The sequence below is a fragment of the Marmota monax genome, unplaced genomic scaffold (genome assembly GCF_021218885.2).
Source record: "Marmota monax isolate L192 unplaced genomic scaffold, Marmota_monax_Labrador192_F-V1.1 WCK01_AAM20220418_F8-fsc01266, whole genome shotgun sequence".
NCBI classification, from domain to species: domain Eukaryota; kingdom Metazoa; phylum Chordata; class Mammalia; order Rodentia; family Sciuridae; genus Marmota; species Marmota monax.
The window spans coordinates 32,923-53,139 of record NW_026694918.1 but is presented as its reverse complement, the minus strand read 5'-3'; the positions used below and the strand labels follow the sequence as shown (position 1 = coordinate 53,139).

General features: G+C 41.8%; 1 protein-coding gene and 1 non-coding gene across 5 annotated transcripts in view; one reads left to right on the top strand and one right to left on the bottom strand.

The window, feature by feature from the left end:
• The window catches only part of LOC124081080 (rabankyrin-5), a 55,001-nt gene that overhangs the window by 13,805 nt on the left and 20,979 nt on the right, over positions 1-20,217 (bottom strand). For 2 of the 4 annotated variants that reach the window (XM_058573562.1, XM_058573564.1), the window contains exons 8-16: positions 16,329-16,469; positions 13,447-13,544; positions 8,717-8,945; positions 7,688-7,786; positions 7,292-7,445; positions 5,478-5,649; positions 4,597-4,715; positions 3,978-4,134; positions 1,420-1,620 (exon numbers count right to left, since the gene is read on the bottom strand). In XM_058573562.1, the coding sequence (XP_058429545.1) occupies positions 1,420-1,620; positions 3,978-4,134; positions 4,597-4,715; positions 5,478-5,649; positions 7,292-7,445; positions 7,688-7,786; positions 8,717-8,945; positions 13,447-13,544; positions 16,329-16,469 (1,370 nt within the window). The remainder of the gene's footprint in view (positions 1-1,419; positions 1,621-3,977; positions 4,135-4,596; positions 4,716-5,477; positions 5,650-7,291; positions 7,446-7,687; positions 7,787-8,716; positions 8,946-13,446; positions 13,545-16,328; positions 16,470-20,217) is intronic. The other 2 variants (XM_058573563.1, XM_046427211.2) reach the window with 2 other exon arrangements.
• Positions 1,006-1,109, top strand: LOC124081083 (U6 spliceosomal RNA). The gene has a single exon (XR_006847941.1). It is a non-coding gene; the product is annotated as a U6 spliceosomal RNA (small nuclear RNA).

The window sequence follows — 20,217 nt, the reverse complement described above, 5'->3', positions numbered from 1 at the left end:
GTAGAGACCAATTCTGGGAATCTTTTCGCTTTGGCTAAATCAAGCACCCAGTGTCCTAACACCACAGCTAGAATGCCAGCTTGACCCTTGATTTTGTATATGTGAGAGTGTGTGTGTGGTGCTACAGATTGAACCCAGGGCCTCATGCATGCCACTACTGAGCCACATCCCCAGTCCCAGCTTGACCCCTACAGAGTCAAACACAGGGTTTGGAAATTTGGAGCAAGTTTCTATAGGTGAAACACAATGACAGAGGAAGCCAATATAATGTCATGGACTTTGACCCACTAATGTAAAGCAGACACCTCACTCAAATCAAACCATACCATACACTGCAGTTACAGGAACTGTCATTAGTATGAGTGCTCAGGTGGAAGTGAGAGAGACACCACATGCTCCACACATAATTACCTCACACACAAATGTCCACAGCACGTGCTGATGTAACAAGCAACATATCTGCAAAGGACTTGGACAAACAGTACTAGTTCCATAGTAGATGGAGAGGAAATGTGAGACAACTTTCTCCGCTCATGAACATTTTACACTATCTGAGTGAGTGTGAGGTTAACACCTAGCAATGCAGTCTCACTTACGAAAATGCTGAAGAAAGGTGATGTACAGAAGCCTGAAATACCAAGCAACAATCTTCACCACACTAGGACTGAATTTCATTCAGGTTCCACATCTCCATTTCACCTTCATAAATGGCTATTTGTAAATCCTGGCAGTATTCTCCAAGCTGGCTGGAGAGTAGGGTATCAGAGGGACTGACTGACAAACCCATTCAAGCTCCCGCCTCAGATCCATGTTTACTGTCATTTTCCACCCACTCTTTGTAGGTCAACAAGTCACCATCCAGATTTAGCAGCTGATAAAGAGCCACAAAGACAAGGACAACTGGGCCAGCTATGCTGAGTAACAATTTAACTCTTCTAAAACACTTAGAAATTTGTTCAACATCAAAATACAAGCTCCTCAAATTCAATTTAAATCATGTTTTTAGTGCTTGCTTCAGCAGCATATATACTAAAATTGGAGCAATACAGAGATTAGCACAGATCCTGTGCAAGGAATACAAAAGTCCTTCTAAAACATTCATCATTAAAGCAGTTAACACACCAGCCAAAGCAGAGAATGAAATCGATTGTACACACCACAGAATTCCTATCACTAGACCCAGCAAGCTCCCACTTCCACCTAAGAGTACATCATCATGTGGCTAACATACAGAGCAGAATGGTCATATCACTTTTCAGCTGGCACTCACAGGACATCTGAATGGTCAAGTTTTCAGAAAGTGGAGGATAATTCCAAAACAAATGACTTTATATAGAAGAGCTCTGTTTAGTAGGTGACATTTGTTTTGTCTTCATGTAAGAGGTTCTGCTGGTAAAAATGGGGGTGTCAGTCACTCACCTGCTCAGCAGCTCCAGACTCTCGTTTTAGAATGGCCTCAGCTGCCTTGTTGTTCTTGTAAGTCATGGCACAGGCAAATGGGGTCAGCCCTTGCCTGTCTCGTACATTCAAGTGGATATCAGGGTGAGAAATCAACAACTGAATGATGACACTATGTTGGTTGCTGATGGCCACATGGACAGGTGTTCTGCCTTCTGCATCCTATGAGAACAAAGCACAGATTGCAATGTCCAGTTGAAAGATAAAAGGAAAAATATGAAGGGAGATAATTTTTAGATAGAATTTCAGTTATAAGAATAAACACTACCATCCTGTGTTTGCAATCAACTATTTTTTTGCACTGAGGATTGAACACAGGGATGCTTTATCATTGAGCCATATCTCCAGCCCTTTTTATTTTTTGAGACAGGGTGTCCCTCAGTTGCTTAGGGCCTCGCTAAGTTGCTGACTTGTGATCTTCCTAGGATTCCCAAATCACTAGGATTACAGGCATGCACCACCACACCCAGCTTGCAATCAGGTTTTAAAGAGGCCAAACAAAGGAATGACTAATTGCCACTTCCTGCTACACCATGCATCCAGTGGCAATAGTGGGCCTAGCACAAACATTTGTTTTACAAGATTTGCATTCATTCTCACCTCCAAGATATACTAATATTCCTTATCTGGCTATGGGGTATCAGATATAAACTTTCGTAGGCCAGAATACTGAAGTGCATCAAGGAACATTACACTAAACACAATACTCAGCTCTCTGTGGAAATCTGTAACTAATGGGAAGTAGGAGTCGTGGAACAATGGAGGAAAAAAAACAAAACTTTTCTCATGCTGTAATAAGGACAAAGGCACAGAGAAGAAAAGCCTTAACCTGGAATCATTATAATTACTAGACTGGCTGTATGAATCAGAGAAAGTCATCTGTCATACTAAACAGGGACATAGAAAGCCTGCTTCTACTAAAAGAAGCGACTCATTACTTAGGCCTGCAGATGCTCAATGGCTAAATAAAAGCAAGATAAAGTTTGGCATCTGTGCTTTGATTTTATATATATAAAATATATAATTATGCAGTCTTGGTCCACTGTGGTCTGACTGATCATTCTCTCAGTTCTGGTGCTGTGAAATGGATGGGGAAGTCTTTTTCGCTTGCGGTGCTTCATATATATATATGAGCCATTATTTATCTATTTATTTATATGTGTATATATATATATGTATATATATATATTTTTTTTAGTTATTGATGAACCTTTATTTTATTCATTTACTTAGATGCAGTGCTGAGAATCAAACCCAGTGTTTCATACATTCTAGGAAAGCACTCTAGCACTGAGCCACAACCCCAGCCCCTGTGCTTTCATTTTGTATCTGTCTCCTATATTAAACTTTGTCACAATGCTCATCTCTTCGTGTACAAATGTTAAGCATTTAAAGAGTGTTCAACTAAAAGCTAGTAATACAAAGCTTATTTGCTCTAAATTTACTTAACCTATCTCGTACCTCTTCAAGATTGAGGCAAGATTGTGGCAACCAGTTTTCAGTTCTGGAATGGCACCTAGAAATCTTTAGTCCATGTCCTGCACCTTCCAGAAACAGCAGGAGCAAATCACTCCATGGGAACTGAATTGCCTGCTTCCAGATCACAGGTCTCTATGAAGCACCCCAAGCGAAAAAGACTTCTCCATCCATTTCACAGAACCAGAACTGAAAGAATGATCAGTCAGACCACAGTGCACCAAGACTGCTTAATTATGCATACCTTTCACACCCTGCCCAAACCCTTCCTCTATTAACCCTAAAGCTTCTATCAACAACCTGAAAAACAGGGGCTGGGGTTGTGGCTCAGTGGTAGAATGCTGGCCTACTATGTGTGAGGCACTGGTTTGATCCTCAACACCACATAAAAATAAATAAAATAGATGCACTATGTCCATCTACAACTAAAAAATATATATTCAAAAACCAAAATCCAAACTGAAAACAGGGCTGAAAATAAATAGATAGATAGATAGATAGTTAAAATATTAGGGAAAAAAGGGGGCTCATATGCTGGAGCTCACTTAAGCCTTCCCAATATGGTTATACTGATTTAAATTTTGGGGAGAAGGGTACTAAGGATTGAACTCAGGGGCACTCAACCACTGAGCCACATCCCCAGCCCTATTTTGTATTTTATTAGAGGCAGGGTCTCACTGAGTTGCTTAGTGCCTCTCTAAACTGCTGAGGCTAGCTTTGAACTCACAATCCTCCTGACTCTGCTTCCTGAGCCACTTGGATTACAGTATTGCATCACCACGCCCAGCTCTGATTAATTTTTTTCCCCTGCTTTTCACCATTTCCTTTTCTACTGGATGTTTTCGGCAAGTGACCGGACCTGGTCTGCTGGGACCACTAAAGTCAGGCTCTGGCCTAGGATGCTGGTAACAATACTAAATCCTTCTTCGTGGTACAGTAAAGACCTCTTACAGGCAACCTGCAAGGGCCTTTCCCATCCCATAAGATGCAATTTCCCTAACTGTGCAGTTATCTCTATTTCCCTGGAAAGGGGAAATACCTACCTGTGCATTTACATTGGCACCAAATTCCAGAAGACACTGCACAGTCTCTTCCAGTCCCCAGGAAGCTGCCAAATGCAAGGGAGTCTGCCCATCCCTGGCTTCTTCCTCTCCTTCTCCATTAGCACCTGGCTGTCTGGGACTATTCACATCACAGCCACTGAAAGAAAGGGGGAAACAAAAGGCTTCCATCTCATCTACAGGCATGTTGATGAATGGAAAGCAGCAGCCTCACCCAATCTACCAAAAAGCTGCTACTGCCAGTGTGCTATCCTGTTCCTGGCCTCAAACATTACGGTGTGGATGCAACTGCCACAGATTCTTTTGCAATGGGTCTTGAGGCAACATGGGCATTAGAATCATTATAAGTTCCCCAAGAGATATGCAACTCTCAAAACATATGCTGCCTCAGCTTTTAGAGTTTTAAATCCTGGCATGTGGGCCCCTCTCCTCAAGTGAGCCCAACCCTTGGTTGACTAGAGTTGGCTGACTCTCTGACAGTCTGAACTATGAAAGTCAAGTCTTAACTATAAATTAGTCGAGACTGGAGGTAGATTAACATAAGAGGCAGTTTGCAAGAAGCCGGATAAAAAGATTCAAGAGATACTTGGGCACCACAGACCTGCGAATAAGAAAGCAGGCAGTGGACTCATTGTTTTCATCAATAGCTCTGTGCAGAAGTGTTTGGAGGCAACCGCTAGGTCCTGGACCCCAGCATGTGGCATCACAACCATGTCTGACCTGCAGAAAAATATGAGATTTCTTATAAATATCATCAAGCAAAAGTAAAAAATGTATTGTCAAACCTGAGCTATATGTACAGCATTAGATCCATTTTCCAGGTAAGATGTGGTTGATAATTAAGTGATAATTACTTTAGTCTGTATTAATCATTAGTTTCACAAACACTGGTTAAAATCTGCTCTGTGGTCTGGGAAATATAAACATGTTTAATTAGTGCCTCTAGAGCTGTGTGGTAGAAGGTAGAGAAAACACAGGTACCTGCTCACACAGGTACTCAAAAGCCCCCAGCAACACATATAGTATACCTGTAATTAACAGGTAATCACAATAATAATAGGTATATATCCTAAGTGCAAAATGCCTTCATGTCACACTGCAGGCCCTTCAGAGAACTAAGGAGAAATGACAAGGTTTACCTACACTTTGGGGGCTGGTCTTGTAAATAGGAAGACAAACCTGAGATTTGAAAATTTAGTGAGGGGAGTCCATACCAAATTGATACCATAGAAGACACTGAAGAAATCCCTACAATTTTTTGCTTCTGAGTGGTTTTCTTAGTAAAGTCAGCTTACAAACAAAAGTGTTGGCCAAGACCATGCTGAAAATTTCTTTAATGTGACTTTCAATTGCTTGTCCTCGTCCTTAATCTGCTAGTACTTGGCAGATCTCTTGCTCCTGTGATCACTATATAGGCACCAAATCCATTCCTGACACAATAGTCCCATCTGTAAGCCAAAACTAATGTTGTGCTTGTCTCACCAGAGTGGATGCAATGTCTTCCAAATTATTTGCCAACGCAAGCCACAGTGGGGGGTTCCCTTTCTCGTCTGAAACGGACATGTCAGCTCCTCGGGTGCATATGGCATCAACTACGAGCGGAAGCTGATTTCTGATGGCCAGCTGAAGGGCTGTCTCCCCATCCTGAGTCCTGCTGGAACATGCACACCAAAACCAAAACTAATATTTGTAGCTAGAGTCAAAAGAAAAAGAGTGCCCTCCTGGGCACTCCAGAGTCCAGACTTCACTACATCCCTTAAACATACTTCATTCACGGTCATTAGAATTTTCTCAGAGAAATTAAACCTCTCAGTAGTATCTATTCTGATTGCTTTTTAGCACACACACACACACACACACACACAGACACATTTAGAAAGTGTCACCCTATTACACCCTGATAATAACTGACCAACTTTTTTTTTTTTTGGTACTAGGGATTGATTCAGTGGTGCTTTACCATTGAGCTACATCTCTAGCACTTTCTTTTTTGTGTTTTAATTTGTTTTTGTTTGTTTTTTCTTTATTTTGAGACAGGGTTTCACAAAGTTTGTTGAGGTTGGTCTTGAACTTGAGATCCTCCTGCCTCAGCCTCCTGAGGTACTGGGATCACAGAGGTAAGCCACTACTTTTATTTTTTGGTGGTGGTGCTTAGGAATCAAACCCAGGGTCTCATACATGTTAGGCAAATGCTCTACCACTAAGTTACAATCCCAGTCTAACAGCATCTTACTAAAATGCCAATAAAACAAATGCCACTCCAACCACCAATTTCTTTGCACGAGACCCTGTAGCACACACCAGCTGGGGAGGCTGAGGCAGGAGGATCACAAGTTCAAAGATAGCCTCAATAATTTAGCGAGACCTTGTCTCTAGATAAAATATAAAAAAACGACTGGGGATGTGGCTCAATAGTTAAGCACCCCTGGGTTCAATCCCGGATACCAAAAACAAAATGAAAAACCAGAAACCACTTCTTTGCCCCACTCTCAGTCATTCAGAGTCACTTGATATTGGGGATAAAGATAAATTCCTCTGAAAAAAGTAATCACACTAAAAATTTAAGTCTGTGTTTTTCTCTCTTAAGCCTTGTTTGTAGTTTATTTGTTGGGACATTCTTCATAACTGAAATTCTAAGAACTGATTTTGAGCCAGGTGTGGTGGTACACACCTGTAATTCCAGTGACTCAGGAGGCTGAAGTAGGAGTATAGCAAGTTCAAAGTCAGCCTCAGCAACTGAGCAAAAGCTCTAAGCAACCAGTGAGACCCTGTCTCAAAATAAAAAATAAAAAGGGATAGGGATGTGGCTCAATTGTTAAGCGACCCTGGGTTTAATCCTCGGTACAAAACAAAACAAAACAATTTTCAGATTGTTCTTTATAATGATAGTTGTACAATATTGTGCACTGGTCCTGAGGTTCCAACAAGATCAAAGTTCAGCGGGCTGGGGTTGTGGCTCGGCAGTAGAGCACTCACCTAGCACAGGCAAGGCCCTGGGTTTGATCCTCAGCACCACATAAAAATAAATAAATTTAATTTAATTACTATCTTTAATTAATTAAAGATATTATATCCAACTACAACTAAAAAATAAATATTAAAAGAAACAAAAAAAGATCAAAGTTCAGTTCCACTTGTATCAGTAAATTATATTCAGTTTATAACCTTACATTTGTACTTTTTTAGAACTGCTGTTTCCCTTCCTTTAATAAGTAATAAGAATATTTTGTACAACCAAGGCATATTTGCACCATCTCAGTTAAATATGACCTCAGTATTACAGCAGAGAGTCCCACCTGACATTTATATCTGCCTGATGCTCCAGGAGAAAGAGTGCACTCTTGCTATCCTGCCGCTGTATGGCCATGTGCAACAAGGTTTGCCCATCTGACATGGTGTCATTGATGGAAGCCCCAGAGCCCAGCAGCTGGGCTGCAATGGTATGCATGCCTGGGAAACAAACAAATCCTGATTAACTCATGTTGAGCTTTTCCCACTTCCTCATCTTACTACAATAAACATTCCCTTTCAATTTTTCAAAGTCATTAGTTTCCCACTGGACATCATAAGCTTAACCCAAACAGAGGTTACTTTACCACCAAATGATTAGCTTCACTCCTCCTCACCCCATTCACCCACCTACTCTTCTGACGTATGTCTTTAGACATCAATACTCTCTAGAACCACCTTACCAGTCCACAATGCCAGGCCCAGCACAGTCTGGTCCCGGGAATCCTTGAGGCTGAAGTCCGGAATAATTTGCAAGTTGTTGGTGGCATGAAGAGCATTGGCTAAATTATTTGAAAAGGAAAAGCACACTTGATTTCACTATCCCATGGATCACATTTAAATCATTCAAAAGAATAAAAGTTCAGTTTCAAACTGACTAGCTGGCTATAATATGATCACTGTTATTCTCTTGTGGGGAGTGGAAGACTAAAATCTTATATTTTGGATCAAAGTTTACAAGGGAAATGAATTTTTAAAAAATATTGAAACACTAACTCTTTTGAAAACTGACTCCACTATAGAAACACACATCAATTACATGATTACTAGAAAGAGGGTTGAAACAATGTCTTGACAATGTTTTCCTCATATTTAATTCCTACAATCTTTCAACTCCTTCAAAAGATCAAGAAAAAAGAACATTCTACCTAAGATCTTGCTTCCTTTCAGAAGCACAATGCTAAAAAGTGCTGGACTTTTGAAGAACTAGGCAACAGTAAAACAAACTTCAAGACAGGAAAGAGAAAAACTGAGGACTTTTTGAGGAAGCAAGTCTCCTGCAAGGGGCTTCCTTGGTCCCTTTTTCTGGTTCCTCTCTCATGGGTCACCTCCAGGGAGGCTCAGAGACACAGAGTGTTGACTAACTCACAGGAAACCACAACAGAATTCTCAAAGAGAGTGTTCATGCCAAAGCAAAGCTTTGCTTGGCTTACACTAAAATGGCTTAGAAAACCACCCCAGAACAAGGGAGAGCAGAGTCACCTGTTCTCACATCTTAACCTGCCAGGTGAACATCCTGAATATATACATAGGGAAAGAGGATAGTCAAGAGACAGACTATAAACTGATGTAGTCTAACCTGAAAGGATGTTTCTAGTAAGAAACTGGCTATAAAAAAATCACCAAAAGAGCAAACATCAACTCTGTAAATTAACTACTCCAAACTGCTGTCTGCTAGGTCAAACTGATGGGCAGAATTCCCTCCTACTTACCTTTCTGCTCCAGGATGACAGATACCACATCTGGGTGATTATAAGCAATTGCCATGTGAAGCGGCGTCTGCAGATACACATTGTCCATGGAGCTGGTTAGGGATGTGACCTCCTTTGGCAAAGGCAGAGCCTCCTCTGTCTGCAGGTTTGGGTTGGCACCTTGCTGCAGGAGCTCTGCTGTGAGGTTGGCCAGGCCGTGCCGGCAAGCTGTGTGCAATGGGGTTTCTCCCTGAACACAAACAAATGGCCCAAATCTGAGTACCTGCTGGCTAGGGGTTCTATTCACAAAGGGATAAAGATAGAATAAGTGCTGAAACTCTAGTCCTCAATGCCAGCCACAATCCTTGGTTCATATGGTCACCAGATGTGAGTTGGCTCATGCCCAGTCTGCCACTGGCTTATCCTGTCGCTACTTTTTTTTTAATTGCTTTTATTTTTTTTTAGATACCTGACAGCGGAATGCATTATAGTTCTTATTACACATATAGAGTACAATTTTTCATATCTTTGTAAGTAGAGTATGTTCACGCCAATTCATGCCTTTATACATGTACTTTTTTTTGCATTACAATTCTTATTACACATATACACCACAATTTTTCATATCTGTTTATATATAAAGTATGTTGACACCCAATTCGAGTCTTCATACATGTACTTTGGATAATGATATCCATCACATTCCACCGCTCCTGCTAATCCCCTGCCCTTTCCGTTTCCCTCCCACCCCTCCTGTTGCGACTTCTGTGACTTTGATTCCCTTTCCCCTATATCTTCCCAATCATCTTCCAAATACCCTGGCTTCCAATCTTCTTCATCTCCTATTACCATCTTCACCTCCTTAACCATCTTTCACTCTATTTCCATAATGATGTTTTAAGCATAAAAATAATATATGCTTGCTATAAAACTACATTAGCAAACTATCACCAAGTGTCACCAAAATAAACACTGTAGAAAACAGAAGAGTCTCATTAGCTGTATTAACAGTTTGACATCACTGTCTTTAACTCCCCATTACACCCTGCTTCTTTAACCTGTTTGTATCAATACCACCTGAACTCTGATCAAGACCTTCTTCATCCATTTTTTAACACAGTAAAAAGATGTCTCTTCTCACACCAGTACCCAACACCCAAGTATCTTCTAATGGAACTATTATTACTAGTTTCACATTTCTCTCCAGTGGCAGAATATTCATAAGGAAAAATGGGCAAATGTAGATGAGTGTGTGTGTGTATATGTTTGTGTGTGTGTATATAGGCATATACTTAGTAGAGTTTTTTGAACCCAAACTAACAGAAATAAAACGAATATATTGCTCTGTACCTTGCTCTTATCACAGTTATCATCATGGAAAGAGACATTTTGTGAAAAATAGTAAGATCCTATTCCCTTTTTCTCTCAAAATTCTCCTTTCCCAGAGGAAACCACTTTTAACTCTTTCATTTGGGCATTTATAATCTCCATGTTTCTAACTAATGTTTTGTTATTGCTACCTCTTGACTTTCCAGCTTAAGACTTTATCTGTCAGACCTCTACTTTATCTGTGGAAGATAAGGAAAATTAAGCACTCTCACTCCTTGACCCACATGCACCTCCCACACTAAAAAACTTCACTACAATTGTGCTGAGAGCCACCAGGTCTATCCTCCTCCTTAGACTACCTCCTGTCCAGCCATTCTTCCTAAATATTCTTTTTTTTTTTTAATTTATTTATTTATTTATTTTAGTTTTTGGCGGACACAACATCTTTGTTTGTATGTGGTGCTGAGGATCGAACCCGGGCCGCAGGCACACCAGGCAAGCGTGCTACCGCTTGAGACACATCCCCAGCCCCCCTAAATATTCTTACCAGGTGTGCTTTCCTACTCCCAAGGCTTCTACCAGTATCTACAAACCCAGGTCTCCAGCCTTGTTTTTACATCCAGTTTTCCCACTGCCCACTAGCTATCCCTGACTAAATGCTTAGAAAGAATTCAACAACTGCAGTAGAATGTACTCCCTCCATGCCAGTCCCTCCTCCTAACCAGCACCCTCTTTCTTTTCAAGGGTATACCAAGACAATTTTTAAAAATTATTTTTAGTTGTAGGTGAACACAATACCTTTATTTCTTTTATTTTTATATGGTGCTAAGGATCGAACCCAGTGCCTCACACTTGCGAGGCAAGAGCTCCACTACTGAGCTACAACCAGAGCCCCCAAGACAGTTTTAATACCTCTCTCATCCTTGCTTCTGGGAGCTGTAAGAAGGCATGGCCTGGTGACTATAATTCTGCAATTCCTCTGAAACTTATCATTTTGGATCTAAACCCAATAAGAGGGGTCAGGACAAGTCATTGTAGATGATTCCTACCTGTCTCAGGCCTGGAATCAATGGCACACTCACCATGGCAGCCATCCCAGGCAGCTCTCTCAACTCTAAAATGATCATATTGTTCTCCTGCCCAAAACCCCTTTGGGATCTCCTCTACATAAAGCCCAAATGCTTTTAAATCAGCACGCCAGGGCTTTCTCTATTGTGACTCTCTCTTACTTTCACATCAGGTCTCCCCTATATCTGAACATTTTAGGTTTCACCTAGTTTTGCTATGAAGGAGATCAAGAGCTGGTAGACAATGTGGTCTCCTGGGAGGATTTTTTTAAAGTTAGAAGACACAGCATATCTCTCTACTATCAGAATGAACAGTGAGAAAAATTAATAATAGAAGAGAGACAGCCAATTAGAGACAGAGCCATACAATGGTAGAAGCAAAGTTTCTGAAAAGGTGAGAGAAATGAGAGGCAGACCTCAAAAATAGAGGACAGAGCTCAGGGGTAGAATACTTGTCTAGCAGGTACAGTGCCATGGGTTTGATCCCTAGCACTGGAAAAACAAAACAAAAGAAACCAGCTTCCAGTGAGTATAAGTACATTCAATGATTTCAATTGAAGTGTAGGCCATGTGAGATTTAATGGAGGAAAGGACAACACTGCCCTTGCCCCTGTGCTCCCAAGATACTTTGGAATGTCTTGGATACCATGCTTTATCACTTACTGCTTTGTCCAATACTGTCAAAAGAGGATGACTATATTTCTTAGTATCTGGGTCTTAATACTGGCTCCAATATTTATGAGTCACTTAACCCCTCAAAACCTCAAGGTCCTTCACCATGAATTAAGGGATGTATAGATATGAAAAATGTTTCTGCAATCCTAATAATACATGCTGCTTCTAGGTACATTTTTAAGAATTTAAAGGGGTAATAACCTGAAAACTCTTACAAAGTAGATGTCAAAGGTAAGCACATCCCTCTCAGTCTGAAAATAATAAAGTAAAACAACTATCACTTAGGAGTGAACATTCCAGATATTATGTAATATATGCTATATCATTTATTTTTATCATCCCCACATCAGGATTAATTCCATTTTATAAATTAGGAAACTGAAGCTCAGAATGTTTAAGTAACTTGCTTAAGACTAAGAAATGGAAAAGCTGATAAACTTAGTAATGTTCAACCCCAAAAGTCACACTTTTAACCACAACTCTGTTTAGTAGCCACCCTTGTCCATAGGGGATATGTTTTATAACTACTCTCAGAAGATGCTTAAAACCACAAATAGTAACAAACCTTACATATACTATGTTTTTTCTTATACATATGTATTTAGGATAAAGTTTAACTTAAAAATTAGGCACAAAAGGAAATAGTAACTAATAATAAAATAAGACATTATAACAATATATTATATAGTTATGCAAATGTGGTCTTTCTCAAAATATCTTTTGTTCTTTATCATCTTTTTTGTGATAATATAGATGATATAATGCCTATGTAATGAGATGAAGTAAGATAAATGATTTAGGCATTGTGACACCCCATTACGTTACTTGAACATATACATTAAGGGCAGTTAGAACACAAGCACTATGATACTATGACAGCTGATATAACTTACACAGCTACTAAGTGACTAATGGATCAGTAGCATATACAGAATGGATATACTGGGTAAACAGATGATTCACATTCTGGGCATGATGGAGTAAGACAGTGCCAAGATTTCATTATGCTATTCAGAATGGTGCACAATTTAAAACTTATGAATTGTTTACTTCTGGAATTTTCCACTTATAAGGGGAATTACTATACAGTCTACCTTATTAGCTTGGGACTAAATCAACAACCACATAGAAGAACCCCGGCAAATGCAAAGTGTTACAAAGAATCAAGATCCTATTACAGTAGGTTTGTGTGTGCATGTTGCTACTTTCTATTAGAAAATAAAGTCCACAGTATCTAATTCGGGGCCTGATACACACAATAAATACTTAAATGGTTGCTGAATGAACCAAACAGCCAATATTTAAGAATACATAAAATAATCTGTTTTATCTTTTTTAACAATCTGCATATATAATTTTCACAAAAATTGAATAATACTTTTTTTTTTTTTGGTACTGAGGATTAAATGTAGCAACACTCCAACTACTGAACCACATCCTAGCCCCAGTTGTATTTTTTTATTTAGAAACAGGGTCTCACTGAGTTGCTTAGTGCCTCACTGTTGCAGAGGCTGTCTTTGAACGTGAGATCCTCCTGTCTCAGCACCCCTCCAGCCACTGGGATTACAGGTGTGCGCCACTACAATGGGCATAAAGAATCTTGTTTCATTTTTCCTACACATTTATCATTATTGTTTCTTTCACAGACCAAAACCATTTTCCCACCCTTGTCACACTTACCCACTTGTTTTTGTGGTTGACATGGGCACCATTGGTCGCCAGGAAAAGTGCTGCTGCCTCATTTCCTGCTCCAGCTGCCCGCTGCAGTAAACAATTTCCTAGAAGAAAATGGGTATATTCATTCTTCTATTTGCACAGAAATGAGGTCAAATTCCACATTGCATAACACCCTGCTTTCTCTACCATTATCATACTACTGACCAGTCTACACTATATACTAGGTATCATTTAAGTCCTTATATGCATTATCTTTATGGGGACACAAACACGGGGAAGACCTTGGGCTGGAACATCTGTTCTTCCCGGGTTTCCCACTAGCCACTGCTTAGGACCAGAGCTAAGTTATGTCTCCTCAACGGGGTTGGATTAGCAAGGTTTTTCAACAGTGGTGCTACTAACGTTTTGGATAGGATAATTCTTTGTTCTAGAGCCTTCCCTGCATGTAATACAAAGTGTACCCGTATCATTAGCTTCTACGCATTAGAGATGTAAGGTAGGACCCCTGAATTTCATGTGTCAACCAAAATTGTGTCTAGATATTGCCCAATATCCTGGAGCAAGGTGGTGAGAGGGTGGAACTGTCCCTGGTAAAAAGCACTGGACTAGATGACTATTTCAAAAACAATGCATACTGAAGTTCTGCTAGAAAATGCCCCTTAAACACTTCAGTCTTATTCCCAGGGCCTTAGCTATGCCTATTCTTGACTTAGAAATAATTTAATTAGCATTTCCACCCTTTTCCAAGTAAAATCTTAATGAGAGATTAAAAAAAAAAAATCCTCAAAATGATTTTAGACCCAGAATAGTGTTTTTACTCTTTTAAAATCTGTTCCTAAAAATGAACATAAAATCTCCCATTCTATAACTATGCTATTAGAAACCCTCCCCCCAAATTAACCAGGACTAAAAATAAGGTTAAAAAATGAGACAAAGCAGTTTTCCTTTTCCCTTAAGAGAAAGTGATTCCACCTCTAGTTGATAATCATCTTAATCTAGACTCTTAAATGAAGATTCACATTTTTACATTTGCAGTCATTCCTATCTACCCAAGTCTTACAATTAGAACAAAGATAACTTGTGACTACTAAATATTACTGTACTATTGAAAACCAATGGACTAAGGTTATTCCATGTAAAATAAAAAATGGAACAAATCAATATAGGAAAGATCATAATCTTGAGCTTTTATGTATTTAACAACTAAAACCCAAAATATACAATGTAAAACTGACAGAACTAGCAAAAAAAAACCATAATATACCTCTCAGTAAGTGACAGATCAGGGGCTGGGGTGTAGCTCAGTGGCAGAGCACTTGCTTAGCAAGTGTGAGATCTGGGTTAAATGCCCAGAGCCACAAAAGAAAAAGAGAAAAGAAAAGAAAGCAATAAAACCGATAGACCGGCTGCTCTCTTCCTCTCCTTTTCTTCCCCTTCTGCGTGACTCGGATGGGGCTCCCCTGCTTTTAAGCAGGACCCCCATCCCATCGGAGATCACCACCTGAGCAGTGACCAACCTGCGCCCATCTTCTTGATCGCCTCCTTCGCATCCACATTGGCCTACAAATTGATGAAGGCCATCCAGGAACAACCTCGGAGCCCTGAGGAGTTAGAGCCCTCCATCCCTGGGGCCAGAGTTCCACTGGTCTCATCTTTTAGCAAAGTATTCGGCGGACACAACATCTTTGTTTGTATGTGGTGCTGAGGATCGAAACCGGGCCACACGCATGCCAGTCGAGTGCGCTACGGCTTGAGCCACATCTCCAGCCCAACGACTGATTTCCAGGGAGAAAGAAAAGGAAGGGCAAACATTTGGTGAGTCTGTGATGAAATGTGAGCCATGTGGGCCGTCTCTCACCAAGGCTGAGTGGCAAGAGAAACTGACTCCAGAGCAGTTCCATGTCACAAGAGAAAAAGGAACTGAACCGCATTTGCCGTCATTGTTCTATCCTCTAGCACCTAACGTGGTGCCTGACTGTCGTAGGCACTCAAAAAATCAATTTCTGAAGGAAGATGGCGGCGAGGGGAGTGCATTACCCCCGTGTGCTGCTTCACTGTGTGGGAGTATGACAAGTCAGGACGGCTAAAGGATATCTTGTTAGGAATTTCCAGCAATAGTGGGGTGAGCCGGAACCTGGAGGAAGGATTTCCATCGCACGAGGATCGGCTACGGGGACTCAAACGCGAGAGGTTTGTCGCACGGAGGGTAAAACTGCTTATTCAGCAAATCGCCCAGCGGCTAGAGTCTGCAACGCGCGCTGGGATAGAGACGCAGGGTTACAGTGCTGCAGTTTCTGCCAGCCGCGCAAGCACTGCACTCAGGGCTGAATTCTGGGTTCGAGACGGGGGAAGGAAGCGGTCCATCTCGGTTCTCCACACCGGTCAGACCACAGAGGAGGCCAGCAGCCACCATGTTGGTAAACTGACGTCACCATACCTGTTTTTGACTGACCGCAGCTCATTCAGCCATAGAACAGGTAATTTCAGGCTGCAATTCGCCTGCGGCTTGCAGACAGATTGCTAGGGTTCAGCGCCTGGGTGCTTCTTAAAATCTGATCTTATCGGAGTGAACACCGAGCACGGGGCGGCCGAGTTCCGGCTCCCGGAACCGTCCTGGAACCGCCCTGGCTCAGGGCTGCGGAGCCTGCGGAGGCTGCTTCTTGGACCCTGCTACTATCAGAGCAAAAACCAAGCACTAAGAAGCCGAATTCCGGCTCCCGGAACTGAGCCCGCGGGGACTGCTTCTTGGAGCTTACACTTATAGGAGCTTACACCGAGCACGGAGCGGCCGAGTTCCGGCTCCCGGAACTTCCCTGGACCGGGGCTAGGAGCCCGCGGAAACTGCGTCTCGGTCCGGGTCCTGCTGAGGGCCGGTCAGGACTCACCCGTTGCTTGGGTTGCCCGGCAAGGGGAACGAAATGCTGCCATTCGCATAGGATACCAACATGGCAGAGATCTGATGTCAGCAGAAAGCGGTGGAGGAGAGATCTTCATCAATACCAGCGGTGACATAAGCAGTTGGTCTCCTGGTAGGGGGGGTGAGGCTCAGTCACCCGAGTCTCCTCAATTTGTCCTCGAGCCAGAGGGAAGGAGCCGGGCCGCCGCCAGCCCCCGGAGCAGGCCCAGTGGCTTGCCAGCGTGGTGACCGCGTGACCCCAATTGGAGAGGGGGCGGAGCGGAGCCGCCACCCACACCCGCCAGGTGGGCAGACCCACGACCCAGTAGTACATGGGCGTGGTAGGAGGGGCAGGGCAGAGCCGCCCTTCGCGCTTGCAAGGTAAACAGACCTGTGACAGCCTGGCGGGTCAGGCCCAGTGGCCTGCCAGTGTGGTACACACATCATCCCAACTCGAGTAGGGGCAGAGCAGATCCTTCTCCCACGCCCGGATCAGGCCCTGCCAGTGTGGTGGTCACGTGACCCCAATTGGAGTGGGGGCGGAGCGGAACCGCCACCCGTGCCCACAGGGTGAGCAGACCAGTGATCAACCTGCAGATCAGGCCCAGGGGTCCGCAGGCGTGGTAGGAGGGGCGGGGCAGATCCGCCGCCCGCGCCTTCAAGGTAGGCAGACCTACAACAGACCTGCGGATCAGGCCCAGGAGCCTGCCGGCGTGGTACAAACACCACCCTAATTGGAGTAGTGACAGAGCAGAGTCACCTCCCTTGCCAGGAACAGGCCCAGCGTCCTGCAGGCGGGGTAGTCACAACACCCCAATTGGAGTAGGGGCAGAGCAGAGCCTCCACCCGTGCCCGAAAGGTGGGCAGATCTGCGACCGACCAGCGGGACAGGCCCAGTGGCCTGCTGGTACGACAGACACGTCACCCCATTTGGAGTAGGGGCAGAGTAGAGCTGCCGCCCGCGCCTGCAGGGTAGGCAAACCTGCAACCGACCGGCGGATCAGGCCCGGTGGCCTGCCGGCGTGGTACACTCGTCACCCCAATTGGAGTAGGGGCAGAACAGAGCCGCCACCAGCTCCCAGAACAGGCCCAGTGACCTGCTGGCGTGGTAGCCACGACACCCCAATTGGAATAAGGAGAGAGCAGAGCCGCCGCCCGCACCCGCAGGAAAGATACGCAAGCAGTATGAAAAGACAAGGAAAAAAAGGACCACAAGCAATGCAGGTCAACGCAACTTTAGAAGAGGTAACAGCTGCAGCAGATGGAATGTCAGATAAAGAATTCAGGATATACATGCTTCAGATGATCTGGAGTATCAAGGAAGACATTAAACAGCAAAATCAGACAATGAAAGATCACTTCGACAACGAATTACGCAAACAAATCCAGGAAGCAAAGGATCAACTATACAGGGAGATAGAGGTTATAAAAAACAAGCAATCAGAAATCCTAGAAATGCAGGAAGCAATAAACCAACTTAAAAACTCAATGGAGAATACTACCAGCAGAGTAGAACACTTAGAAGATAGAACATCAGACAATGAAGACAAAGTATTTCAACTGGAAAAGAACATAGACAGCTCAGCAAGACTGTTAAGAAACCATGAGCAGAACATCCAAGAAATATGGGATAACATTAAGAGACCAAACTTAAGAGTCATTGGGATACTGGAAGGTACAGAGCTACAAACCAAAGGAATGAGCAGTCTATTCAATGAAATAATAAAAGAAAACTTCCCAGACTTGAAGAATGAGACAGAATCCCAAATCCTAGAAGCCTACAGGACGCCGAATGTGCAAAATCATAAGAGATCCCCACCTAGACACATTATAATGAAGATGCCCAACATACAGAATAAGGAGAGAATTTTAAAAGCTACAAGAGAAAGGAAGCAGATTACATTTAGGGGTAAGCCAATCAGGATAACAGCTGATCTTTCAACACAGACTCTGAAAGCTAGAAGATCCTGGAATAACATATTTCAAACACTGAAAGATAATGGGTTCCAACCAAGAATTGTGTATCCAGCGAAATTAAGCTTCAGGATGGAGAATGAAATTAAAACCTTCCACGATAAACAAAAGTTTAAAGAATTCGTAGCTAGAAAACCATCTCTTCAAAACATCCTCACCAAAGCATTACAGGAAGAGGAAATGGAAAATAACAATGAAAACCAACAGTGGGAGGTAGGACAGTAAAGGGGGGGGGAAATAATCAAAGAGGAAAACAAACAATGTTTAGTAACAGAAATAAACAAATATGGCTGGAAGAACAACCCATATCTCAATAATAACCCTAAATGTTAATGGCTTAAACTCACCAATTAAGAGACACAGGCTAGTAGAATGGATCACAAAACAAGACCCAACAATATGCTGCCTACAGGAGACGCATTTGATAGGAAAAGACATACATAGGCTGAAGGTGAAAGGTTGGGAAAAATCATATCACTCATATGGACTTCAGAAACAAGCAGGCGTGTCCATACTCATATCAAATAAACTAGATTTCAAGCCAAAGTTAATCAAAAGAGATAAAGAGGGACACTACATACTGCTTAATGGAACCATACACCAACAAGACATAACAATCATAAATATTTATGCCCCAAACAATGGTGCAGCTATGTTTGTCAAACAAACTCTTCTCAAGTTCAAGAGTCTAATAGACCACCACACCATAATCATGGGAGACTTCAACACACCTCTCTCGCCACTGGACAGATCTTCCAAACAAAAGTTGAATAAGGAAACTATAGAACTCAATAACACTATTAATAACCTAGACCTAATTGACATATATAGAGTATACCACCCAACATCAAGCAGTTACACTTTTTTCTCAGCAGCACATGGATCCTTCTCAAAAATAGATCATATATTATGTCACAGGGCAACTCTTAGACAATATAAAGGAGTAGAGATAATACCATGCATCTTATCTGATCATAATGGAATGAAACTGAAAATCAACGATAAAAGAAGGAAGGAAAAAGCATACATCAATTGGAGAATGAACAATAGGTTACTGAATGATCAATGGGTTATAGAAGACATCAAGGAGGAAATTAAAAAATTCTTAGAGATAAATGAAAACACAGACACAACATATCGGAATCTATGGGACACATTGAAAGCAGTTCTAAGAGGAAAATTCATTGCTTGGAGTTCAGTCCTTAAAAAAAGAAAAAACCAACAAATAAATGATCTCATACTTCATCTCAAAATCCTTGAAAAAGAAGAGCAAAACAACAGCAAAAGAAGTAGAAGGCAAGAAATAATTAAAATCAGAGCTGAAATTAATGAAATCGAAACAAAAGAAACAATTGAAAAAATTGACAAAACTAAAAGTTGGTTCTTTGAAAAAATAAACAAAATCGACAGACCCTTAGCGATGCTAGCGAAGAGAAGAAGAGAGAGAACTCAAATTACTAGCATACGGGATGAAAAAGGCAATATCACAACAGACACTTCAGAAATACAGAAGACAATCAAAAACTATTTTGAATCCTTATACTCCAATAAATTAGAAGATAGTGAAGGCATAGATAAATTTCTTAAGTCATATGATCTGCCCAGATTGAGTCAGGAGGATATAGAAAACCTAAACAGACCAATATCAATTGAGGAAATAGAAGAAACCATAAAAAGACTACCAACTAAGAAAAGCCCAGGTCCGGATGGGTATACAGCAGAATTTTACAAAACCTTTAAAGAAGAACTAATACCAATACTTTTCAAGCTACTTCAGGAAACAGAAAAGGAGGGAGAACTTCCAAATTCATTCTATAAGGCCAACATCACCCTGATACCTAAACCAGACAAAGACACTTCAAAGAAAGAAAACTACAGACCAATATCTCTAATGAACCTAGATG